The 27494-nt window shown below is 34.7% G+C and overlaps 1 protein-coding gene across 4 annotated transcripts in view; it reads left to right on the forward strand.

Annotated features, from left to right (window-relative positions):
- Positions 1-4046: 4046 nt before the first annotated feature.
- RAD51C (RAD51 paralog C) overlaps positions 4047-27494 on the forward strand; it is a 30471-nt gene continuing 7023 nt past the window's right edge. For all 4 annotated transcript variants that reach the window (XR_004141837.2, XR_010384432.1, XM_010990422.3 and 1 more), the window contains exons 1-7: positions 4047-4229; positions 6080-6338; positions 6938-7104; positions 8552-8685; positions 16734-16865; positions 21382-21448; positions 22161-22221. Coding sequence is in view for 2 of the 4 variants with exons in the window: in XM_010990422.3 (XP_010988724.1) it covers positions 4112-4229; positions 6080-6338; positions 6938-7104; positions 8552-8685; positions 16734-16865; positions 21382-21448; positions 22161-22221 (938 nt within the window). In the remaining 2 variants the exon portion in view is untranslated. The remainder of the gene's footprint in view (positions 4230-6079; positions 6339-6937; positions 7105-8551; positions 8686-16733; positions 16866-21381; positions 21449-22160; positions 22222-27494) is intronic.

Consider the following 27494-nt stretch of genomic DNA (forward strand, 5'->3'; position numbering starts at 1 on the left):
CTGTAAGTGAAATGGTGACAGCTTGGCCTAGAGAAGGAGACATGAACATAATTGAGATATTTTAGGGAGAAAATTGATAGGGTTTGTGGATATACTGAATATGGAGAGTTAAAGGGAAGGAGGTGTGGAGGATGATTCCTAGGTTTCTGTTTTGTGCAGATGGAAGGATATTCAGAGGCAAGGAATGCCTGAAGAGGACAAAAGGTTTTAGGGGCTGAAGATAATGAGTTAGGTTTAAGATAGTTGGAGATTTAGCATTGTACTGTATGCATATTAGATATTTGCATCTGGAGGTCCGAGAACAGGTCAGAGTTAGAAAAATAAATTTACAAATCACTGACGTATAAATAGTCACTGAACTGTGAATATGAATAAGATAGCAGAGAGAAAGATAGAGAATGGGAGAATCAGAGAGGAGAGAACAGAACAGGACAGTCAGTGAGAGGTCAGCAATAGGGCCTTAAAAGAGTTGTAACATTCATGCCCAGGTTATGGAGGACAAACTTGGAAGGGAGACAGAAAAGCCAGATGGGTAGGTAGTAAATCAGGAGTGTAGCATCTCAGAAGTCAAGTGAGAACAACATTTCAAGAGTTGGTGGACAACAAATATTTTGAGCTCCTATTTGGTATTAGGCCTTGTGCAATTTTGATATTGCTATTCCAAATATAAATGATTGAGGCCTTAAGATTTATCACAACCATCTCTAAAGCCAAGCCTGGATTCAGAGTTTTTCCTTAGTCCAAACAGCACTCATTTATCTTTCTTATGCCCAAATTCACTTGAACACGCAAGGTCACCATCTTTAAAACTTCCATGTTCTTAGGCTAAAAGAAAATAAACCTCTCCTCAGGTGTAACAGAAATATTCATATGATTTCTCCCCCACATCTCTAGAAAATAGCCCAGTTGAAGGAGACAGAGAGCTAGGGAACTGAAACTGGGACCTGTTGCCTAGAGACTTCTTTAAAATTTAAAATTAAGTTATAGCTGACCCCAGAAAATGCTTCTGCTGAGTAATGGAAAAAGCTACTTTACGGAAACACAAAGCCCTCACATGATCTGATTTCTTTTTCCGTACTGTTTAAGGAGCCCACTTGCTTGCCTTGCTTGTTCAACCTAGCTTGACCACATTGTTTGAGGGTGCCTGATCATGTTTTTGCAGAGTGTTTGTTCCACAGAGCAGAACAAACTGGAAAGCAAGCAGGAAAAGGGCAGCCATTGAGAAGGAGACAAAAGAAGCCACAACAAAGAGGAATAAAAGGACCCAGCCGGGGACTCTAAAAGTGGGAGTTGTTATGTCAAGCCACCTGGGCTTACAGTTCCTCTGCTTGAGTGTCTTTCTACCCAAGTGTCAAGTGTCTTTTCCTCTTTTCCTTTTATTTGAGCAGTAGAACAGCTTTCACTCTGCCCCTTTATCTCCACTGTGAATTCTTTCACAGCCAGAAGACAAGAACCACTCTTCCGGGTTCTCCTCCTTTTAAGGGGCTTCCCCATCCCCCACCCCCCAGTGAGCATGAAAATGTCTTGTTATATAAATACTTTATAGATATTGACAGCATATTGGTACCTCATTCCTATCCTTAGTATTATATCTAGACAATAACACAAGTCAGAAATGCAACACAAGTCAGAAATACTCAACAATAATCCTGATTGATTATAGGCTCCATGAGCCCACAGACTCTTTTGTTTGCCCTGTCAGCCTGCAAAACCTAGCAGTTAAATATTTAATCTTGCTTAAGTGATCCAATCTTAAATGTGTTAATTTTAAATGGGGACCCCAGGAAACTGTTCACAGGATTACTGTAAGGATCAAGTCAAATAAAATAAAAGAGGTAAAAGCATTTTTCTTTGGCACCTTTCAACTGCAGGTAGTTTTTTAAAAAAGGCTCACAGCATTAGCATTCTGCTGAGCTAGGTGTTCAATAAGGCTTTATTCAACCAAATACACATATTAGAATATTTTTAAATAGAGAAAAAATTTAAGATTTATGTACCTTTTCTGTGCTAAATACTTTATATTTATTAATTTAATCTTTCCCACAACCCCAAGAAATATTATCTTCCATTTGCAGGTGAGGAAACTGAGTAACTTGCTGAAAGTCCCACAGTTGGTAATATCCAGAGATGTGATACAAACCCAAATTTGTATGACTTCAAAGCTCATACCTGTTATGCTTGCTTCTCAAAATCCAGTATTCCCAAACCGAAGAGGACAGTAATAACATTCCCAGGAGGATTTGGAAGACTACTGAAGCATCCAGTTTGAACTGGATCTTTCTTCAAAGTCTCATGTTTATCTTAAAATTTATTTTTATATTTGCATTTTACTCTACAATATATTAATGCTTATTTAATACAAAACATTTTAAATGGCTCACCACTTAAATTATTCAACTCTTCCCTCTCCAAAGAAATATTTGAGAAAAACTGACAGTATCGGAAAGTGTACCTTCCATAAAAATTTCACAGCTTTGTTCAGTTTCTGGCGCCTGGCCTCATAAAGCTGGATCCCAGTTTGAAAACCTGACTATAGAGCAAACTGCATAAAAGAAATCTTAAGAATGATGATGAAAGCAATAATTATTATAGCAAATCAAGGGTGAGAATAAGATACAAACAACACATAACAGTATAGCTACAGATAAGACTAGTTTCTTTACTCTCCACTGCCAATGAAACACAATTCTAAACACGACCGATTGCACTGAGTATGACCAAACTACCTGAAGAGCTATCCCTCAATGTGTTATATCATCTCTTCTTCACCCAAGAGCCTGGTTGCTTTATAAGCATAAACCTGAATTCTCCCTGTGGGAGGACATTTTTGTAACGCTCCCTGTAAGTCCAGATACGCAGAAATTAAGCAATGTACAGTGGCAAATCAACCGTATTTCCTACCAGATTTTCACTGCCCTACCGAATGAGGGAAAAATACTTTTCGAAATTTCCCCCCACCCCCACCCCAAGAGCTGTCTCACAATTTGGAGGTAGGTGGGGGTAGAAAAAAAGGTGCTAGGTTTTAACTTCGGCTTCAAGAAACCTGTGCTCCGAGCTGCCGCGTTCTTGTTTTCCTCATGGCATGGCTGTGAGCATTTTAAATGTGTAGGATTTGCTAAGGTGGTCAACATGTTTCTTTCCTTAGATCTTACGTACTTAAAAGGCTCTGATTTGCAAAGTTTAAGGAGTTCTTTACAGCTGGGAAGAAAAGTCTAGAATAAAAATCGTAACCAAAAGGTAGGGAATGAGTTACTCCCTTACATACATTATACTCTTCTAGGCAAGAAAACCTTCCAAACCGCCTCTCAATTCCCTCAAAATTCTCTATTTTAGAAGTGGTCCCTTCCCAACTCTGTACCAGAACAGGAGCTCTTGCGTAGCCCAACTCCTCCCTCTGAGGACCGGGGGAGCCCAACCCACTGTGGGGACATTACTTGCTTACTTTTCCAGCTACTTCTGGGCAGGCCGTGAAGAACTAACAGTCTCAGAAACCACCATGTTCCGAACTCGACTCGCAGGAATACGTTGGTGGGTGCGGGGATTCGGCGCTGAGTGCGCCCCGTGGGTGTGGGGGGCTGACCCACAATCCCTTGCGAGGGCGAGGGCGGGAAAAGCGACGGGGGCAGGCAAGGGGGGCAGCCGCAAGGAGACTCAATACAGTGGAACCTTACAACGAGGATGGAGATTAATCTTTATTAATCTTGTTAGATACCCCAAACCAGTAACTGGCCAGTGAGTCTGTTACTCCCACTAGGGGAGATCATTCCTACTAACAACTCTGAGGCCTCCACCCAAGGGGTCAGGATGGAGGTGAGGAAAGTAGTACGACTCTGCATCTTGCCGTCTCCATCCATCTGTTTACTGTCAGGATGAACGTTTGATGTACAAACTCTAAATGGGGCTACGAAGAATCACAATGGAAACTGTGCCAACGTGTAAAAATTTAGTAGGCTTCCGCTGAGCGAAAAAGCCCAAGGCCTCGTGCAGCCAGGCTGCCGACCCCGCCCCTTCTGCCTTACGTCTGACGTCATACGGCGCAGCCCGGCGCTGGCTCGCGGGCTTTGGCGACTCTGGGTCTGCGCTGCCGCGCGCGTAGGTGTTTGCCTTAGAAATGCAGCGGGATTTAGTGAGTTTTCCTTTGTCCCCGTCTGTGCGGGTGAAGCTGGTGTCTGCAGGTTTCCAGACTGCTGAGGAACTCCTAGAGGTGAAACCTTCCGAGCTCAGCAAAGGTAACGACTCCGGACGCAAGCTGAGGCGCTCTGGCCGCCGTCTGTGCCGCATTCATCTCCGTTCTCCTGACTTAAGGCTTCAGATTCTGCTGCCGCCCACAGCCGCGTTTACAACGTGAAACAGCTGCTCCACTTAAGCGTGGGTTAGAAAACGATGGTCTTGAAAACTTTCACTAATTACTTTCTCTGCCAGTGCCTGCTGAAGGCTCTGAGGATTATCTCATCTATGCTCAAAGAACCGTCTTTCGTGGATTATGTCCAGTATATAGATGAAGGAACTGATATTTGGGGAAGTTAAGTAACTGAATTATGGGTGGGCTAGGAAGTTCTGGATCCAGTATTGGAATCCAGGCAGGCTAATTTTTGCTGTTCCAAAACCCAAGGGGCTGGGTTTAAATTTAAGGAACGCAGGATTCGCGATAGGCTTAGATAAATTAAGAGTGTAAAAGGGAGTAGAATCCCCAGAACCTGGAGAGAACAGTAGAAAAAAAGACATCGCTTCTCTTAATGCAATTCACTGAAAAACCCCAAACCTTACATGCCGGAACATTATAGATTATATGTTGGTGGGAGCCACTGCTTCCTGAGGCATACAAAAATGAAGCTGTCTGTGGTCACTCTCACTTGCGCACATTACACTACGGTATGCCATACTGTGTTATTAACATAGAAGAGAATTTTAAGTCATTGCCCTTAACAGTGGAAAATAAGGTTTCAACTCTCACTCAAGAACAAATGTTAGAGACCTAAGGTTAACTGTTTTAAGTCTTAAAACAAAGGCTGTATCCCCAAGTTCAAAGGGCTCGTCTTTAAACAAGTTGGTTTTACAAAAAATGAGAGAATCTGAATAATAATAATAGTTAACAATTATTGAGCATTTTGGATGGCCTTTTCTACCAAGGTTTTTACATGTATTGTTTCATTCTCGTTTTACAGAAGAGTCTGAGGCATAAAAAAGTAACTTGCCCATGCTTAGTGACTACAAAGTGGTGCAGGCAGGATTGACAAACCTAAGTAATCTGACTCCAGAGTTAGGGCTTTAAATTGAATGGGATTTTCATTTCCTCAGCACCATTGTTGTCTCCAGATTTATAGTTCATATCCTTACCAAGTCAAGCACTGATAGACCAAACTCATATTATCCTCACCGTTGTTTTCTCCATAGGCAGCTTGTTTTGTAATTTGCTTCTCAGGCCATATTGTCAGATAGTAATGTAATTATGTAGTTGAGGAAGCATAAGTGTATTGTTTAAAATATTTGTGCATCAAATAACTATTCTCATTAAATACTTTGGAGTGATCCATGAGTTTTTCATTCCAGTGTATTCATCAAAAGTTTCATTATGAGTAATAGAAGCAAATGTACTTCTTAAAGTTGCATCTTGTCTTAGGCAGTTAAAGAGGCCATTTTCATTCTTTTTCAAAAAACAATCTGTATACTTTATGATTGCAAGTTAATTACAGTTTTGTAAGACCAAAAGAGATAGTAAAAAGACCAAAGAATTAGTAAAAGGATCAAAAGAAAAAAAACTACAGTTTCATTTCTACCTCCTGAGATTCTCTTCTAGTTACTCAGAAATGCTCTAGAGGTTTAGGTTTCTGAATTCTGTTTCTGAGGTAATAGATAAATCTTAAGTATGTGAACACTAAGAAACCATAGGTTAATACCTTTATTAATGCCTTTATTAACTTGATAAATAGTTAATCGAATGTTACATTTTTATGTTGCGCTACTCTTGGCATCACTCTTGTTATTTGAAAATTAAAATTAATGAACACAATCCAATAGCATATTAAACCATTTTAAATCTCTAAAATCTGGTGTTTTTGTTTTTGTTTCTTACTTTCAGAAGTTGGAATATCTAAAGAGGAAGCCTTAGAAACTCTGCAAATTATAAGAAGAGAATGTCTCACAAATAAAACGAGATATCCTGGTACAGCTGAGTCAGGCAAGAAGTATACAGCACTGGAACTTCTTGAGCAGGAGCATACCCAGAACTTCATAATTACCTTCTGTTCAGCATTAGATAATATTCTTGGGGGTGGAATACCCTTAACCAAAACAACAGAGATTTGTGGTGCACCAGGTGTTGGAAAAACACAATTATGGTAAAATAAAATGTTCCCCTCTTAAGAGTAGGCTTAATAACATTTTATGTAAGTAGTATTGTGTTGTGGGTATACAGTTAGGAGACCAAAAAAGGCATGTATGTGTTCTTAATTTTGTGTGTATGTGTACATCAAACAAATCAACTTACCCTTTGCCTTACTTCAGCACCCCATCTTGATAAATTGATACAATTATTTTGATATTAAAAAATGTTTCTTTTGCAACAGTATAGTGTGGTCAGTAGGGTAAACAGGCAGTCTTCTACTTTATTATAGAAATAATTCCTGAGGATACATTTTAAAGTCAAAAGTTTGAAATTAGATTTATGTATAATAAGAAAAGGTTCCATTCCAGAACCCTAAAAACCACTGAAAAGTCCTTAACCTTGGTTTTAGAGGTACACCCTCCCCCTAATCCAAGCATCAATTGATTCACATATGTTTGGATGCACGGAGAGTTAGCTATCTCTGTTGCTTTGGAGATTATATTTGTGCCTATAAAACATTTAGTGGTATCTAATGAGTGGTGATCTGGAGTTGGAAAAACACTGTCTTTGATGATCATGATAATGATTTGGTCATTTCACTTATTTTGATAGTATGCAGTTGGCAATAGATGTGCAGATACCAGAATGTTTTGGAGGAGTGGAAGGTGAAGCAGTTTTTATTGATACAGAGGGAAGTTTTATGGTTGATAGAGTGGTAGACCTTGCTACTGCCTGTATTCAGCATCTACAGCTTATAGCAGGAACACAGATGGCAGAAGGTAAGTTAGCAAGTGCACCTCCTTTTTCTGTATAGTAAAAGTAATTTGCATTTCTATCTGTCTCAGCCTTAGCAGCAGACCATTTGGAATGTGAAGTTTGATGATTTGACAGTGTACTAGTCATACTACTCTCATACTTCTCTTACAAAATGAGAAATGCACAACCTGGACTGGCCTTTTCTTCCCCTTTTAAGGCCCTCACTTCTTACTGAAAGAGCTCTGGAGCGAGACCTTTGTGTATTTCGATGAATGACTTCAAAATCATTATGATCTGAGTTGCCAGGTGTAAGCTAATGTTGGACACCTTAATATAAGTAAATGTTGTCTCAATGCATTCAATGTATATTGACTTTCATACTTATTTTTCCAAAAACCAAGGATGGCTTTGAAAAAATCATGTCTAGAAATGTTTGGAACATTAGGCTGATTGACCTTATGTGGCTCTGAGTAGTATGTAATTGACTTCATGACTGTGTTTATTGTTAAAGTGTTGGGAAGTTTTTGCTTTATTTTTCAGGTGTACGATCTTTATTCTTTTCTCCAGAAGTTTTTAAAAAAGTATAAGGCTTATCATAACATGTTTGTATTCCCTTTAAATAAATATAATCAGCTATATATTTTGATTTTCATTGGAGTATTTATTGTCCTTTTTAACTAGGAACCAATATACCTACTGAAAGTCCCTCAAACTACCCACGTCACAGGTGTAATTTGTAATAGTGTCTTAAGATCATATTGTAGATATTGTGGATGTAGCTTTGGAATAGAGAGTTTTTAATGATTGGTGTGTGATTAAGCTGTTATTTTTTGATTAAAATTGAACTTCTAAAATGTATATGTGTGTTAGGCAATGTTTTCTGAAATTTAATTTCTTGATATTTTAATTTTAAAACAAGTGCATTTTAAAATGCAATGATTTTTAAATGGTTTCTCTCTGAAATATGTACAAAATCAATCTGATTATTTAAAAAAATCCAACCTAAGGAGGGAATTTAATTTTATATCATTGTTCCTACATAAATATCAAAGTATACTATGGCATTTAAAGGAAGAATATGCTTATTTTGAACATTTTTCCTTTTTAATTCTTTGGAGAAAAACAAGAAAGAGAAATTCCATTATGTTACTTGTATTTAATGGAAGCTGATAACTAGAAATATGAAAAGGCAGGCATTAAAAATCTAGTTGTATACATGTATAAACTACTTCTAGGTAGCCCAGTATATAAGGAATCAGTGGGAAAGGTGAAAACAAGAGGTCAGAAGTTATGATAGTTTATAGTAATTTTGCTACAATTTTATCATCTTTCAATTAAAAAGAGATTTGTTATTCACAGTGAAACATTTTGCTGTTCAAAAGTATTGTTTTTCTACAATCACCAATATATCAAAACAGGTAAAGCTCGTTATTTTAAGATTGTTTAAGATTGTTTTGTTGTTTATTTCAGAGCACCCAGAAGCTTTGCAGGATTTCACTCTTGAAAATATTCTTTCCCATATTTATTATTTTCGTTGTCATGACTACACAGAGTTACTGGCACAAGTTTATCTCCTTCCAGACTTCCTTTCAGAACACCCAAAGGTATGGCTCGAACTACTGAAATGTGACTAAGCATCTTTGGACATGTTTGATTAGCAAGTAAATAGTACACTAGTATAAACCAATTGAGAAAATCTCTTCCTTGTTCTACAATTTATTTATATTTACATGTATTTTATGTATATATGTATGTGTATATACATATATATGTTTTATATCCAAAGTAGGAAATTAAAATAGTAATGAAAGAGATTCTACCTCTTGATTGAGTAATGGTGGAATAGCTCCTATCTAACAAACTGTATAAAAAGGTATAAAATAAAAAATAAAACTTCTCTTCAGCTACTGCCTCCTCTTGTCAAAGTTGATCACTCTCATTATTAGTAGTTTCTTGTCTGTCTTCTCAAAAAACAATTAAAAAAAATTTTTTTGATTGGGGGGTAATTAGGTTTTTTTTTACCTTTTGATGGAGGTATTGGGGATTGAACCCAGAACCTTGTGCATGCTAGGCATGCACTCTACCACTGAGGTATACCTGCCCCCTTCAAAAAAGTTTTATGTATATTTTTATATCTCCCCATTCTTAATATTTTTTTAATAGGAATATTCTGTATATTCTGCACCTTCCATATTGGCTTAGTGTTTTGCATATTTTTCTGTATCAGCACATATGTTTAGATCTCATTCTTTTTTCAGCTGCATATTATTTTAAGAAGGTACTTTTCACCATTGGGAATGTAAAATGGTACAGTCACTATAGAAAACAGTATGGCAGTTTCAAAAAATTGAAAATTGAATTACCATATGATCCAGCAATTCCACTTTTAGGTTTATACACAAAAGAATTGAAAGCAGGATCTTGAAGAGATACTTGTACACTCTTATTCATAGCAGCATTATTCACAATAGCTAAAATGTGGAAGTAACCCACATGTCCATTGATGGATGAACAGATAAGCAAATGTGGTATATACATACAATGGAATATTACTCAGCCTTAAAAAAGAAAGAAATTCTGACATAAGCTACAACGTGGATGAATCTTGAGGACATTATGTGAAGTAAAATAAGCCAGTCACAAAAAAGGTCATACTATATGATTCTACTTATGTAAGATACCAAGAGTAGTCAGAATTACAGAAAGTAGAGTGGTGGTTGCCAGGGCCTGGGGAAAGAGGAGAGTGGGGAGTTATTGTCTAATGGGTATAGAGTTTTGGTTTTATGAGATGAAAAGTGTTCTGGGTTGTTTTTTTTTTTTTAATTAAGGTCCTGGGGATTGAACCCTCAGGAGGTCCTGGGTTTAATCCCCAGTACCTCCAATTAAGAAAGAGAGAAAGGGAAAAAAAAAGAAAGAAAGAATAAAGTGTTCTGGAAATGGTAGCACAACATTATGAATGTATTTAATACCACTGAACTGTACACTTAAAAATGATTTAGATGGTACATTTTATGTTATGTGCATTTTACCACAATAAAAATGAATGGGGGAGTAGGTACCTTTAAGCAATCCTCTATTGGTGGACTTTGAGATGCTATTATTAACAATTGTTTGGAAATAATCCTTACACATAGATCTTGGGGTACATTTGTGAGTATATTCATGGGATAAATTCTAAGTATTAGAGTTGTGATATTAAAAAGTATGTGCATCTTAAATTTTGATAAACATTTCATATGACAAAGACTCTCCTTGACCCAACTTTAATCAGCCTCCTGTGAGCCCTCTTTTTAAATAGGCCTTTACCTTGACCCACATCCTATCTTTGGCCTAAGCAGCCCAGTTCATTGTTGTGAATGTTGCTAAGAATATGAGTGTACAAGAGCAAGGAATCCTGCTAAGTTAGTTTAGAGAGAATCCCCTACCCTTGACATCTGATCACCCTTGATATCTCAAGTTCTTCATTCCCCACCTTTGATATATATACGTCTTTGGCCTGCCCTTAGGAAGAGTCCTCCTACTCTTGGTGTTTCCTCTTAGTAATTTTCTGTTTGACACCCTCATACTGCTCTTTAGCTATAAATCCCCACTTGTCCTTGCTGTATCTGGGATTGAGCTTGATCTCTTTCCCATATTGCAGTATCCCTATTGCAATATTCTTGGATAAAATCTTCCTTACTATTTTAACAAGTGTCAGAATAATATTTTCTTTAACATAAATTGCCTTTCAAAAAGGTCATACCAGTGGATCAAAAACGAGACCTAACTAGATGTCTGCAAGAAACCCTTTTAAGTATAAAGATACATGTAGATTAAAGGCAGATGATTGGAGAAAGATATACTATGCTAACACTTCATCAAAATAAAGTGGGAGTAGCTATATTTACTTCAGAGAGCAGACTTTAGACTAAGGAAAGTTATCAGAGATAAAGAGGAACATTACATTATTCCTCTAAGGAGACATAACAGTCCTTAACTTGTATGTGCCTGACAACACAGCATCAAACTACATGAGATAAAAACTGATAGAACTGCAAGGGGAAATAGACAAATCCACTTATATGGAGACTTCAACACTTCTGTATCAGAAATGGACCGATCCAGAATGACATAGTTGAACACAATCAATCAGCTGGATGTAGTGGATATCTATAGACTACTTTATCTAGCAACAGGAGAATACACATTCTTCTCAAGTTTACATGGTACTTTCACCAAGACAGACATTGTCACAGAACTATCAAATCTCCCATCTGTTCTCCTATGGGCCCATTTATCCTTCCAAAAAGTCATTTGTTTTCTTATAAGTACCTTTTCTCCATCCTGTGGATTTTCTTTTCTCTTTCTTGATAGTTTCCTTTGATGCACAAAAGTTTTAAATTTTGATGAAGTCCAGTTTATCTATTGGTTGTTGTTTGTGTTTTTGGTGTCATATGTAAGAATCCATTGCCAAATCCACAATCATGAAAATTTACTCTTGAGAGTTTATAGGGGAGAAAAAATTTTCCTTGACCGTTTTAGGATTGCTGACTGAGTCTGAAAATTGAACTGTTAAAGACAGCATAATGGGAGACAAGCACATACATTTTACTGAAGTTTTACATGTATATGGGAGCCTTGTACAAGAAATGTACAAGAAAATGAAGACCCGAAGAAGTGAGCAGTACAGAAAGCTTTTATACCTTTTAGACAAAGAAACAATACGTTTGTAAGGAATTAATGAGACAGAGTTTGGGGCTAGAGGTGGACAATTACGAAGAGGTACAGTAATTTGGAAGATAGGGATTAGTTTAAGAAGGTTTGTTTATGCAGCCTTCTCAGCCCTCAATTCCCTGTCTCTGGTGATAAGGAAGGTCTCCCTTCCTTCTAGGACAGGGAGAGTACCTTTCTCACCAGAGATTTATCTCCTGCTTTCAGGGAAGAAGAACAAGGGAGGGAGATTAAGTGACCTTTCCTGCTTCAACCATTTTCTCAAACTCCTTTAGCTTATGATACTACAGTATGCCAAAGTACCATATTTTGGGATAGCATGTCCTGAACCCCATTAAGTTTAATAGCTTTAACTCTTTTATTTGGGATTTTGATCCATTTTGAGTTAATTTTTATACATAGTTTGAGATAAGTGTCCTCCTTCATTCTTTTGCATATAGATATCAAGTTGTCACAGCACTACGTGTTGAAAAGACAATTCTTTCCCCATTGAATGGGCTCGGCATCCTTGTTGAAAATCAGTTGGCCATAAATGTGTGGGTTAATTTTTGGACTCTCTTCTATTGATGTATGTGTCTATTTTTATGCCAGTATCACACTGTTTTGATTACTGTAGCTTCTTAGTATGTTTCAAAATTGGGACATATGCGTCCTCCAACTTTGTTGTTTCTTTTCAAAATTGTTTAGGCTATTCAAGACTCCTTGCAATTCCATATGAATTTGATCCATGTGAATGGAGACTTGTTCATTTCTGCAGAAATGTAGTGGGGACTTTTAGCAGAAAGTACATTGAATCTGTAGATTGAGTATATTGCTATTTTAATATTAAGTCTTCTAACCTATGAACATATGATATCTTTATTTATCTAGGTCTTCTTTAATTTCTTTCAACAGTGTTTTGTAGCTTTTAGTATACAAGTATTCCTAAGTATTCTTTTTGATGGTATTGTAAATGGAATTTTTTTAAATTTCATTTTTGGATTATTTATTGCTAGGGATAGAAATACAACTGATGGGGGGAGGGTATAGCTCAGTGGTAGAGTATGTGCCTAGCATGCACAAAGTCCTGGGTTCAATCCCCAGTACCACCATTAAAATAAACCTAATTACCTCCTCCTCCTTCTCCTCCTCAAAAAGGAAAAGAAATGCAACTGATTTTTGTAAGTTGATTTTGGATATTTCAACTTTGCTGAATTTGTTTATTAGGTTTAGTAGTTTTTTGTGGATTCTTCAGGTTTTTTTATATATAAGATTATGTCATCTATGAATAGAGATTTTTATATCTTACTTTCCTGTTTGAATGCCTTTTATTTCTTTTTATTAACTAATTGCTCTAGCTACAACTTCTAGTGTAATGTTGAAAAACAGTAATAAAATCGGGCATTCTTGTCTTCTTCCTGATCTTGGGGGAAAGCTTTCAGTCTATCAACGTTAAGAACAGCTTATCTTCACTACTTGCAGATTCTATAATTGTGAATTTAACTACTTGCTAAAATTTATTCGTAATCCCAAAACAATACCCCCAGTGTTTTCACAGTCATTTATAGATGTATTGGGCAGCTCAGGCTGCCATCATAAAAATATCTTAGATTGTTTGGCTTTAACAGCAAAAATTTGGTTTCTCACAGTTCTGGTGGCTAGATGTCCAAGATTAAGTTTACAGCTGATTCTGTTTCTGGCAAGGGCTCTTTGTGGATTCCAGAAGGCCACCTTCTTGCAGTATCCTCACATAGAAGAGCAAGAGAGTGAGCTCTCTGGTACCTTTCCTTTTAAGGACTTGAATCCTGTCTTATCAGGGCCCTGCCCTTTTGACCACATTTGACCTTACTTCCTTAGAGGCCCTGTCTTCATGTACAATTATATTGTACTTGGTTAGGTCTTCAACATACGAATTTTGTGGAGACGTTAATTCAGTACATAGTAATGAACAAGTTAAGTGGCATAAAATTTGAGTCTCCTAACACACATGTTCCTAGCTGATATTGAACAAGGTGATTCTCTGCTACCTTGTTTCAGTTCATACTCTGAGGCAGTGTCTTCAATATGGTTGATTAAATGCCATCTTTTTTTGCATTTTATTGATACTTCCACTGTTTAACATATACCTCAAGCAGTGCTGAAGTGCTATCTGTTGTTCCTCAACAGAAGAAGGGTGTGATGTGCTTTATGGAGAAAATACATATGTTAGATAAGCATTGTTCATGCATGACTTACCATGTTGTTGGCGACAACTTCAGTGTTAATGGATCAACATTATATATTAAATGTTTTTAGGTAGAAATACACATAAGATATGGTTGTATATTGATCAGTTGACAAAAATGTGATCAGAAGCTCACAGAAACTTGGCCCTGTATTTCCCCTAGGAGCAATGGTTCAGTATTCCCTCAGTCAGTGTTTTTGATGACTTTATAAAACATAAAACTACAAATTATGAAAACTAACTTAATGATATTAGCTGTGGACTCTTTATCAAGTTGAGGAAGCTCTCTTTTATTCCTAATTTATTGATTATTTTTTATCATGAAAGATGTTGGATTTTGTCAAATGCTTTTTCTGAATCAATTGAGAAGATCATGTGGCTCTTTTTCCCCATCATTCTATTAATCTGGTACGTTTAATCATTGATTGATTTTCATATTGAACCACCTTGCTATCCTAGAATAAAACCTGCATGATCATGGTAATATAATTTTTTTAAATATACTACAGGATTTAGTTTGCTAGTATTTTGTTGAGGATTTTTGCATCTGAAATTGTTCTGTAGTTTTCTTTGCTGGTGATGTTTTTGTCTGACTTTGGTATCAATGTCATACTGGCTTCATAGAATGAGTTAGGAAGTTCCCTTCTGTACTTTTTGGAATAGTTTGAGAAGGATTGGTGTGAAATCTTCAAACATTTCATAGAATTCACCAGTGAAGCCAACTGATCCTGGTCTCTTCTTTGTTGAAAGGCTTTTGATTACTGATCCAATCTCTTGGTTCATTGAGATTTTCTGTTTCTTCTTCAGGCTGTTTTGGTAGTTTTGTGTCGTTTGGTGAATTTGTCCATTTCATGTGGGTTATCTAATTTTGGGGTGTACAGATGTTCAATGTATTCTCTAAGTTTTTTTTATTTCTATAAGGTTGGGAGTAATGTCCCTACTTTCGTTCCTGATTTGAGTGATTTGAGTCTTCTCTCTTTTTCTCAATTTAAAGGCTTGTCAATTTTGTTGATCTTTTCAAAGAATAAACTTTTGATTTCAGTGATTTCCTCAACTGTTTCTTTCTTGTATATTTTTATTTCCACTTTTTTTTAATTGCTTCTTTCTACATTATTTGAATTAAGTTTGTTCTTTTCCTAGTTTTTTAAGGTAGAAGTTTAGGTTGTTGGTTTGAGATCTTTTTTGTTTCTTTTTTTAATATAGCTGTTTAGAGCTGTATATTTCCTTCTGAGTACTACTTTCACTGTATCCATAAATTTTGGTGTATTTTTTCATATTCGTTCAACTTTAAGTATTTTCTAATTTCCTTTGGGAGTTCTTTGGCTCATTGTTTATTTAAGAATGTGTTGTTTAATTTCCACATATTTGTGAATTTTTCAAGTGTCCTTCTGCTTTTGGTTTCTAATTTTATTTGATTCTAGTCAGAGAAGATAATTTGTATGGTTCCATCTTTATAAATTTATTGAGACTTATTTTGTGACATAACATCTAGTCTGTCCAGGAGGATTTTCCATGTGCATTTGAGAAGAATGTGTATTCTGCTGTTGTTGAGTAGAGTGTTCTATGTATTTATTTGCTAGTTCTAGTTGATTTATAATGTTGGTAAGCCTTCTCTTTCCTTGTTTATCTTTTGTCCAGTTTTGCCTATCATTGAATATGGGGTATTGAAATTGCCAATTATTATTGTAGAACTGTCTTCGTCCTTTAATTTTATCAGTTTTTGCTTTATATATTCTAGGGCTCTGTTGTTAGGTGCATATAGTATGTGTCAGTAAATATCTGTTGAATGAAAGAGGGAAAAGATGTAAAAATGGCTTTGTCTCACAAAAGCTTTTTCTTTAACCTAGTCTTAATTAGGTAGAAAAATACAACCGTGTAGTTTTTTTGTTTGTTTATATTTGGGTTAGTTTCCAGTTTCTGTTTGTTCTTGGATCTTAGGTTTATATATTACTCTTAACTTCACCATAGGAGCCATTATTTGGGCTATATTAGAAACAAAACTGTCTTGAAAATGTTTATCATCTATAAGTAAACCTTCTTGATTGGAATTCAAGACAAACCTGCCTCATGCTGAATTCTAGTTATAATAGATTCTGTAATGGTTAGTTGCCCTATGGTATATTTTAAATTAAGAAGAAAAAAGAATTAAGTTTTTGAAGAAAGTTTTATAGTTTAATATTTGAGAGGTTTTTTTTTTTTTAATGTAAAAAGAACCAGGGAGATAAAATTGACGTTTAATTGAGAAATTGATTTTACTGCAATTCCAGAAGAGCTTTTCCTCAACGTAAAGCACCTCTGTAAAAACTGGGTGTATTGGCACATTATAGGAAAATTGTAATTGTTCCTTTTTCTTTCTGTCAAATTACTTTTTTAAGGTGATAGCTTATCAAACCAAAATATATTTTAACTTTTGGTGATTAGTGCAGAAAGCGTTAAACAGATTTAATTACTCTCCAAAATAAAGCTTTTGAAGAGTTGGAAATAGAACCCTGAATTTTTTTTTTTGGTGTTGAAGTATAGTTGACTTACAACGTGTTAGTTTCTGGTGTACAGCATAGTGATTCATACATACATATTTATAAACATATTCTTTTTCATATTTTTTTCACTATAGGTTATTACAAGGTAAGAACTCTGGATTTTAAGGTTTTTTTTTTTTCCTGTAATGGACTCTGCTTTTTGGCTGCCATTTATTATTTTAAATACCAAACCTAATATCATTATCTTTTCTGTATTTAGGTTCGATTAGTGATAGTGGATGGTATTGCCTTTCCTTTTCGTCATGACCTAGATGACCTATCCCTTCGTACTCGATTACTGAATGGCCTAGCCCAGCAACTGATCAGCCTTGCAAATAATCACAGATTAGCTGTAAGTATTATTAGTCAGGAGAATTTTATTATAAAGTCAAGATTATATAAAATGTTAATGTCTAGAAACAGCAGAAAGAGAATTTGCCTAAAAGCAAATATAGACTCACAGTTTTGAATGTAGTTTTGCTTTGGTTTGTATAAAAAAGTTAATTCCAGTCATAAGTGTTGTATATCAGTTTTCCTGGAAAATAAAAAAGCATAATCAAGATGCCATATTATAAAAATGAACTTTGATAAGGAAATACCACTTTTGGTAGTTGCAGTGTTTTCTTTGTAATATACTTCATGTTTTTCAGGTAAACTCTTCCAGCATCCCCATTTTTCTTTTATTCTTGAGTCTCTGATTACTACATAGAGTGTAATCACAGACTCAGATTGTTAGAAAAATTGCATAATGTATAACCTAGATGTTTGGAGGTGGAGCTAACTCTTCTAGATTTGTAATGTGAGGTGAGAGGTAAAGGTAAGCTCAGAAGTAAAGAGATAAAAAAGAGTGAGGTAAAAATTTTTTTTTACTGTCTATTTGCATCACTTCCCACTCTGCAACCTCATCTCACCACTGAAACAAAAATACTTGTCTGATGGGATTTCAAAATTGTAGAATAGGTAAACAAGATTATACTGTATAGCACAGGGAAATATACACAAGATCTATGATAGCTCAGAAAAAAAAATGTCTCAATGAATATATATATGTTCATGTAAGACTGAAAAATTGTGCTCTACACTGGAATTTGACACAACATTGTAAAATGATTATAAATCAATAAAAAAAAAAAATACTTGTCTGAGAGGGAGATGGGAGAAGGTCAAACTGATCTTGTCTTTACCCTGATTACAGAGTCCTTAGCAGACACACACATCATTAGTAAGTAAAAAACTCCTCGATAAAATCATTTCAAAACATAAATTTTCTCTTTTGAGTTTTTAGATTTTTTTTTTTTTGCCATGTGCTGAAAAGCATAGTGCCCCATTTTAAAATTATTTCTTGCAATTTATTGGCAATTTAGCATTCTGTTAATATCAATGAAGAGCCCCCAGTAGGGGGCACTCAAGGCTAGTGGGTTGCATAGTTTCTTAGGTTTTTGTTTGGTTTTAATAGAAATAGCTTCATCTTTTCTGATTAAAAAAGTAATCTAAACAACAACATGGAATACTATACAATGTTTAAGAAGAGCAATGTAAATATACACATACTAACGTGGAACAAGATATATCCAGATGTATGATTAGGTGAAAAAATTCAAGTTGCATAACTGTATGTTTAGTGTGATCCCACTTTTGAGGAAAGTAAAAGTTACATATGTGTAATTATATTTATATATATGAATAGAAAGATCTGAAAGGACCAAAACATTTTCAGTGGCTACTTCTAGAGAGAGGATTTTGAAGGTTGAGGTCATACTTTCTCCTCTTACTTATAAATTCTTCTTTGCTTGATTTTTAATTTCCCAATTAGCATGTAGAGAAGCATGTATCACTTTTGATATTAAGTGCATTTTACAATATTAAGTTATATATGCTTGCTATAAAAAAAAAGTTCTAAGCAATCAAAACTGTAGAAAGTAAGCAATCATATTATCTATATCCCAGAGATGATCATTTGTTGAGTTTGGTATATATATTTTTCCAAGCTTATTCTACGCATACATAAAAATTTTTAAGTGAGATCTTATTATGCATGCTGTTGTGCAAAGCGGTTTTTTTGTTTTTCACTTAATGTATGAACATCTTCCCATACATGCTACTTTATGTCTACCTCAACCTAATAGCTGCATAGTACTCTATTGTATGATTGTAACATTTTTTAACCACCTCTCTCTCTATTGATTGTCTTTAAAGTTGTCTCCAGGTTTTCACCATGTACAGCATAGCAGTCAGCAACTTTATTTGTGCTTCTTAGTCCATGTGTCCAGTTACTTCTGAAAGTATTAAGCCAAAGGGATGTCTCTATTTTTAAACCTTTTGTTATATATTATCAAATTACCTTCAGAAAGTATATTCCAAAGTATGTTCTCTACAGCAATGAATGGGAATTCTTTTTTTTTTTAATTCAGTTAGAAAAAGATAAAATTGTATTTATTTTGTTAATTTGAGTACTATAAGAACTCCCATATAACCTTTCCCAAGATTTACTTTATCACTCATTCCTTCTCCCTGCTCTCTCTCTATACACGCACACGTGCACACGCGCACACACACACATACACACAGTTTATGTATATATTTTTCTGAACCATTTGACAATGATTGCATACATCATATTCTTTTACCTGATAATATTTCAGTGTGTGTTTCCTTAGGACAAGAATATTCTCATATGTATCCACAGTCCACAGTATAGTTATCAAATTTAGGACATTTAATATTGATACAGCACTTTAATCCATATTCCCAGTTTAAAGTGTACAAGTCAGTGCTTTTGAGTATATTCAGAGTTATGCAGCCATTACTACTACCTAATTTTAGACCATTTCCATCATCCCCAAAGTCATCCCTTACCCATTAACCATCATTTCCCATTGCACGCTCCCTTCACCTGCTAACAACCACTAGTCTGCTTTCTATCTCTATGGATTTGTGTTTTTTGGATATTTTATATAAATAGAATCACACTATGTGGTCTTTTATATCTGACTTCTTTCACTTAGGATAATGTTTTTAAGATTCATCCATGTTGTAGCATGTACCCATGTTCTTTTTATGACTGAATAATTTTGCATTGTATTGATATACCACATCTTGATTACCCATTCATTCATCCATCGAAGGACATTTGGGTAGCAGAAGTATTTTGAAAGCAGTGAAGTTCATAATTTCAAAATGATTATTACTTCACTATTTTAAGACTCATTCTTTCGGAGCTTGGAGTAATCATGCAATAATTTTTGTTTATATCATGTTAAACCCAACATTTTTTGCAGTAGTGTAATTATTTTATAAATATCTGCTAACACAGCAAATTCTGAATTTGGGATGTTGAACAGCTGGTAAGCCAGCACAGCACATCTATTTACAGTTTCCTCAAGGTGTGTAATAGATAAACTAAACCAATATTGTGTTATAGAACTTTCTGCAAAGATAAAAATGCTCAGTCTGATGTAGTAGTTTGCATGGCTGTTGAACACTTGGAATATGGCTAATGCTGCAGAGGAATTGAATTTTTAGTTTTTAATTAATTTTGTTTTAAGAAGCTGTATGTGGCTGATGGCTGCATTATTGGATAGTGCGCTTTTAGCCAAAAAGTGTTGGTGTAAATAAATATCCCAGTTACTAGAGATTAAGCACTTGATAGTATGTATAGTAAAGAGCATTATTCAATGTATTGGAGATGCCAGTTAGACATATAGTTCAGTTAATTACCAATTTAAATTCCTGCTTAGCTTGTTCTAAGATGCCTGGAGGAAGGTAACACATGGGAAACCACTATGGCACTTAAGGGTAGAGGAACTAGAAGAAAGTTGTGTCATCCAGTTTGAGCCTAATTGAGGTGTAGATGGGTCACAGGTTTCTCCTTTGTAGATAAAAACAAATTTTAGAGTGTTGACCTCTGCATTGGGAACAGCCAAACAGCCTTTTCTTTCTCAGTTTTCTTAAGGAATTGATGACTTTTCAGAGTAGGTATCTTTTCTCATTGCTTTTCTTAGACATTCTTTATCAGTTTCAGCTTGTAGTAGTATCCGTCTTATTTCTGGAGGGAAGATCTGTATTAGAAGAATATTTTAAATAACCGTTGGTGGAGAATTTTGGATGAGTAGATGCCAGATAATCTGACTTTTACTATGTTAAGTCAGCCTTAAACACTTTCTTTTTCTTTACTTTAAAATTATTTTCTTTCTAAACATGGAATCTTTTCTGTAGGCCTGTATTTAATCCAAAGGAATTAGCAATACGTTTAGCCTTGAGGGCCATCTTTGAGTAAGGCAACACCTGTATCTCTATTACCAGCAGATTGGCATAGTCATAATTTGAATCTGTTAACTGGGTTTTATTTTTTTCCAGTTCTTCTGCTGTGCTCTCTATATAATTTCAGGTCTCTTCTCATAATTCTTTACCTCAGTTTCTTTTTTTCTTCTATATAATCACAAATGGTAATACTGTATTTGTCTCTCCCGTAGAAATGTAGACTTTGAGTTATTTATTAAAGATTTTATATTCCCTTGAATAAAGAACGCAGACTCCCATGTTTCCAATGCTCCCAGTTATGAAGTTTTTACACATAGTCTCTTTAGATCTTTATGTATTATCTACTATATTTTTCTTCATTGATTTTTACAGTAAGAGCATCTTTGTTCTTGTCTTTTAAAAATGTTTTATATTCAGTAGAATCATGTTTTCAGATAGTTTTACTCATTTTTATGGGTAAACTTAAAAAATTTATCAGAAAAGTTTTTATTACCTAAATAAGTCTCTCTTTAAATTAGAGTATATTCAGAATACTAAAATCCCAGGACTGTTTACTTGATAATTTTAGAGGGAGACTCATCTAATTTTCTCACATTTTGTTTTTGTAGGTAATTTTAACCAATCAGATGACAACAAAGATTGATAGAAATCAGGCTTTGCTGGTTCCTGCATTGGGTAGGCATTTAATCAGATAAACATCTTTAGTTAAATACATTTTTTTCTATCTCTTTCATTTGAATCTTGTTGAGGACTGTAAGCTCCATGAAAGCAGAGACCGTATCTGTCATGTTCACTGGTAAATCTTAGCATGGAGCACAGTGCACTTAGATACTGACTCATCCTTTCAGTTATTTAACACTCATTGAGCATCTACACTCTGGCAACTCTTGTGTCAGGTCCTTAGCATATAAATATTCATAAGATGAGTCTTGCCCTCAGGAAGTGCACAGTCTTAGGCAGGAGGAAGGGCGAATCCATTTAAATACAAATCACACTAGTGAATAGACCTACGACTCTGTTCCTAACCTTACTCGTGGTTTTGTTAGAACACAGTGCTTCAAGATTTATTTCTACTAAAATCTGTAAGAATATTCTGAGTTTTTGCTTTTCTTCTGGTGGTCAGAAACATGTTAGTAAGCTTGATGATAAGGAAGTCAACAAATATGTTGACTGAAACTATTAAGTTTTCTAAAGCAAATAGAGGTTAATGATAATGATCTGCAGTATTTCTACAGATTGGTAAAAAGTCTACTAATCTCAGGATGTTACCCATGTACCAGTTTTTTTTAAACCAAATAAACTTATTATGTTAAGTAAAACTGTATTTGGTCAGAGGCATTCTGAAAGACTTATAACCTAGTTAGTTATCGTGTTCTTTTTCCCTCAGGGGAAAGTTGGGGACATGCTGCTACAATACGGCTAATCTTTCATTGGGACCAAAAGCAAAGGTCGGTATAGAAACAAGTTAGTAATTCTGAGTATTGGGTTAATTACACTGAACACTCATCAGTTTCTTAGAGCTAGTCCGGTGGATGAAACCTACAGTGCCCATAAAATAAAGCTACTGTTACCTTCATTGCCTAGAGCAAACATAGAAACTTCTTATTATACTGCACATTTAGCTACATAGGAAATTCTTTGGAATATTTAAATGATGGGGTGCACCTGAAATGAGTAGGTGGCCACAGAGTGCTACCTTCTAAAGCTCTTTGAAATCAAGTACCATCTGTTAGCCATGTAGAGGGAGGTGGGTACTCTGTGTTCTGGAAGGAATTGAAAGGAAAGTAAAATCAGGACAAAAGGAAAGCTTTTGAGGTTAGCTTTAGGACTAACTGATGTGGAAAATAGGATGGTGTTTCTTAATATATTTCTTGTATGAAATTGTGTTTACTTTTGCTTTCTTTTATATTTTCCTATTACGCTTTTATTACCCAGTTACTTACTTGCCTTTCACAAGTATTGTTCTTTAAAATAAAATTATGGCAGCGTGAAACCTTTGTATTTGTTTTTAAAGTTGCTGAGTATGTGAACAAATCAGCTTTCATTCTCTTTAAAACAGGCGGTTGTAAGCTGTGGAGTCTTTTATTCTACACTTCTAGAAATGTCAGATTTATGCCAGCCTCTCTGCTTTGAAATTAATTGGTATAGCCTAAAGAACTTGCTTTGGAAATGCTCCAAAAATGGGGAAATGGGAAAACTGAGACAGCACGTGTACAAAGATGGAAAAAAGGATTGCTTAAATACATATTGGGTCTGGTCAAAGATAGCATCTGTTTCTTTATCTGCATTTCTTCATTCTTGGACAAACTGAAAAGAATCACACCTGACCAAGTTAGATTTTGCTGTTCCTGAGCTCATAATGGAACCGTTTACACTTGTATCTTTTGTAACTAGTTCATGCAGTTTGTGTCTCTTTTAAAGATGACATTTCCAAAGACCTCAGGTAACTTTTTCCCCCTATAATACATAGTACTTTGCAAATGACTCCTATCCCTCTAGTTTTGTAAATGTCATTATATACTAGATTCACAAAAGCAGTTCTTTTCTCAGCAACAAACCCTATTGTAAAGATTTGGTATCAGTTCTCCAGATCAGAGTCTTTTGAACATCTTGCTTTTATTTTCCCAGATTTAGGTTTTCTGTAAAGTGCATTGTACTATTTAAATGTTCTTAGAAATTCCTCTAGAGCTAGTATACAGTAGTGGTCTTTCACTATTATTCTACTATTATCACTAATAGAATACATCTGAAAAATAAAAATAGTAGGAGCTGAGAAAGATGTTCCTTTCATCTTTTAACTCACTCATCAGAAGGAGAAGTTTGCCTTCTTTCTCAGATTCTTGAAGTTAGCATTGGCTAGGTACCCATGAGATCAGAAAATCATGCTTACTTTTTTTGAGAGTTAATCATTGTATGACTTCAGCTTCTTACTAAGCCTTCCCAAGAAATTAGTAGTGTAGAACATTGACATTGAATAGATAGATTTAGGGGAAGTCTACCATCATGTAAAATTTTTTCTATATCCCATACTACCATTTTAGAGAGTGCTTGCTTGTGCTACGTACTAATCTGGGCACCTCATATACAACATTTTAACACCTTATATACAATATTTTGTATAATCCCTTCAATCCCCTTTTTTAAAATTAAAGTATAGTTGGTGTACAATATTATATAAGTTAGGTGTACAATATAGTGATTCACAATTTTTAAAGGTTATGCTCCATTTACTATGAAATATTGGCATCTTCTCTGTGTTGTACAGTATGTACAATATGTAGCTTATTTTATACATAATAGTTTGTACCTATTAATTCCCTGTTCCTACATTGCCCCTCTCCTCTCCCCTCTCGCCACTGGTAACCACTAATGTGTTCTCCAAATCTGTGAGTCTTTCAGTAACTCTTTGACGAATCTATACCTATTAACATTAACTGTGAGAAGACCAAGGCCCAGAAAGATTAAGTAGTAAACAACAGCTACCATTTTTGAATATTTATTAACCATGCTTTATTGTGCTAAGTGCTGTCTGTGTATATGTTTATAATTTCATTTTGTTTTCCAAATAACTCTGTGAAGTAGGTAGTAATATCCACATTTTATAGCTAGAGTCAATTCCTTTTCTCCTATAATTGCTGTTTATAGAATATAATTATATTATTGCATTGATTGCCAGCCAATCTAAAGATACAGTTCTTAGCCTTCTTTTTAGGTAAAAATCTTTTTCTCCAAACTGCTTTTTCCCCCAGGCTGTGGATATATGATAAGTAATGTGCACTTTATTGTAATCAGAAAAAGCTGACCTCATTTAATAGAATCAACATAGTTTTGTTCTTCATTGTTTGAAACCAGATGTCTTTAAGTTATTAAAGTTGCATGAAATCTTATATGCATTTTAAAATTTAGTTTATCTTGAAAGGATTGAAATAGAAATTCACACGGGAGGAAAATAGTTATAAAAATGCACACTTCTAGTTTGAGCAGAAAACTAAAAACCTTGACTAGCCAAATTTATAATGAGAATCAAACTTAAGTGTCGCGTCTCATGCCCCAGGCCCAATCCTTCACCAGAAACACCTGATTTTTACCCTTTGACTAATAATGGAATAACATTCCAACAGTTATTAAAAGGAATACTTTTGTCTCTGTCCTGTGTACCATGTGAGTTTTCTTTCAGTTTGCATATTCATGATGAGGCCAAGATTGTTCAGAATTATACCACTCTGCCAAGAAGATCTGGTGGTAGTGTGGAGTAATATATCAACACCCCCACACAGTGTTTCATATGTGTGCTCAGCTTTAGAGCACAAGTTGTGCTTCTGTCTTGTTTCTTCCTGACCTAAACTATGTAGTTCAGCCATATGTTAAGTTTCATCTCAACTGGGGCCATGAGCCAAGTGATTCTTTGGTTTAGCTTGTTTAAAAGATCTCTTCAGATGCAGACATGAAGTATAAAATTTTACTTTTACCTAGAAATTTGAGGAAGATTTTCAATCTGAATACTTAATGCCCATTTGACTTTAGTATTCTTAATAAACACGTAAATGCTTCTTAAAAGCTTATTTACTTCTTAATAATTTTCTCAGAAAAGTTGGATGTACTGGGTACCTCTTTGGACATATGGTGATATGAGGTGACTTAGATACTAATTTTTCAGAAGGTTGGCTAATCTTTGTTTTATTGAATCAAAAAGAGAATGTGATTTTTTAGTAAGGTGGGTTAAAAACACCAAGCCACTATTTTTTATTTTGCATTGAAAATAGAATATCAACCCTAAAGCATTGTAAAAATTTATGATCTCACTCCCTAACACAACATAACGATCCTTATATTACATATTACTTAGCAGTTATTTTATTTATGTATACAGTTGCAATGATAGAGCATATGACATTTTGGATTCTTCTATTTTCATTCTGAAAGTACCAGCCTAGAAGTTAACGAATGATGGTCTCTGCTTCTCTTACGAATTGTGCTTGAGTAGAGAGGCAATTTCCAAATTATGAGAGTAACAGATCATAAACCAAAGTGTCCTTTTTGAATTATCTTTGAAAACCAGTCTTCATTATATTATATGTAAATAAATGACCCTTTTAACTCTGAGACTATGATTTTTGCCTTAGTTAAAGTTAGAATCTGCATTTTGTACAGTTATATCAGTTTCAAAAAATTGTGGTAAACTATACATAACATAAAATTTACCATTATAACCATTTAAGCATACAATTCAATGGCATGGAGTACATTAATATTATTGTGCAATCATCACCACCATCCATCTCCAGAACTTTTACAACTTTCCAAATTGAAACTCCATGTTTATTAAATACTAACTCTCCATTCTCCCCTCCTATTGGCCTCTGGCAACCACCATTCTACCTTCTGTCTCTATGTATTGGACTACTCTAGGCATCTCATAAGTGGAATTGTATGATACTGGTCCTGTTGTGACTGGCTTTATTTGACTTAGCATAATGTCTTCAAGGTTCATTAATTTCTTTCTTTTCTAAGACTGAATAATATTCCATGGTATGTGTAGACTACATTTTGTTTATCCATTCATCTGTCAGACGCTTGTGTTGCTTCTGCCTTTTGGCTATTGTGAATAAGTTATATCATTTTTAAAGTAATTTTTAAGAGACACTTAGAGGTTTTTGCTTATATAGTTGGCCCTTGAACAACATGGGTTTGAACCATGCAAGTCCACTTATAGGCAGATTGTTTTCAATAAATGTAGTATATATATTTTCATTTTACAGATCTTTAAATGTGGGGAAAAGTTTTCTGTGTTCGATTAGAGATCACAAGAACTAGAGTTTGAGTCCTTATTCTATCCAGACTGTTTCAGCTTCCTGCCCTTGGGTGACTCCTTTGTCAATTTCTTTGGTTTTGAAGCAGAGTACTTGGATTTTAGACTGCATGGGAGTCTGTGCCCCAACCCTGACATTGTTCAAGGATCAACTGTATTTGTTGCTATTACAGTATTTGAGTGTAGTTAATATGAACTTAGAATAATAAAATTCTAAAATTTTATTAATAAAAATAAAATTTTCAACTACTTTCAGCTTTCAGCTTTATATTATTTACTTTGTAGAGTACATAGTAAAATCCTACCTAAACAGACCTTGTTCTGTCATGACAGTGATTTTTCTGAACATAATCATTTTGAAAGAGTGTGTCTTCCTATCTTATTTGTATTAGTATAATATGAGTATGTGTTCCTCATTTATATACCAGGAAACTGTCTTAATACTTCTATTATAACACACAAAAGATACACAATTACTGTACAGAGTTTGAAAGATCTAGATAACCAAATTAAAAAACAACCTTTACCTTGTAATAAGAACTTTTTGATTATAGTCTTCTAGTAATTTTTCTAAAACTCATAAATGTGGGATCATACACTATAATATACTTCATATATTATTTCCCTATCTCACTGAATATTTTCTTCTACTTTATTTTCTTAAGTGTAAATAGTATCTTGTCATGTACAAAATAATTTATTTGAATCAATCATTGGATATTTAGGTTGTTTTAAAATATCACTTATATAAACAATTGTTACATGTATACATAGAGCTATTGTTTGAAGGGAATATTTTTGATATTTCTTTGCCTTCTGTATTCTTAGCGAACAGTAATAGAATTATACTAAAAACTATAAATTTAAATTATGAAATCAGTCATCTGAGCTAATTAAGTCATATGTTTGTGT

This window comes from Camelus dromedarius, chromosome 16, assembly GCF_036321535.1.
Source record: "Camelus dromedarius isolate mCamDro1 chromosome 16, mCamDro1.pat, whole genome shotgun sequence".
Taxonomy (NCBI): Eukaryota; Metazoa; Chordata; class Mammalia; order Artiodactyla; family Camelidae; genus Camelus; species Camelus dromedarius.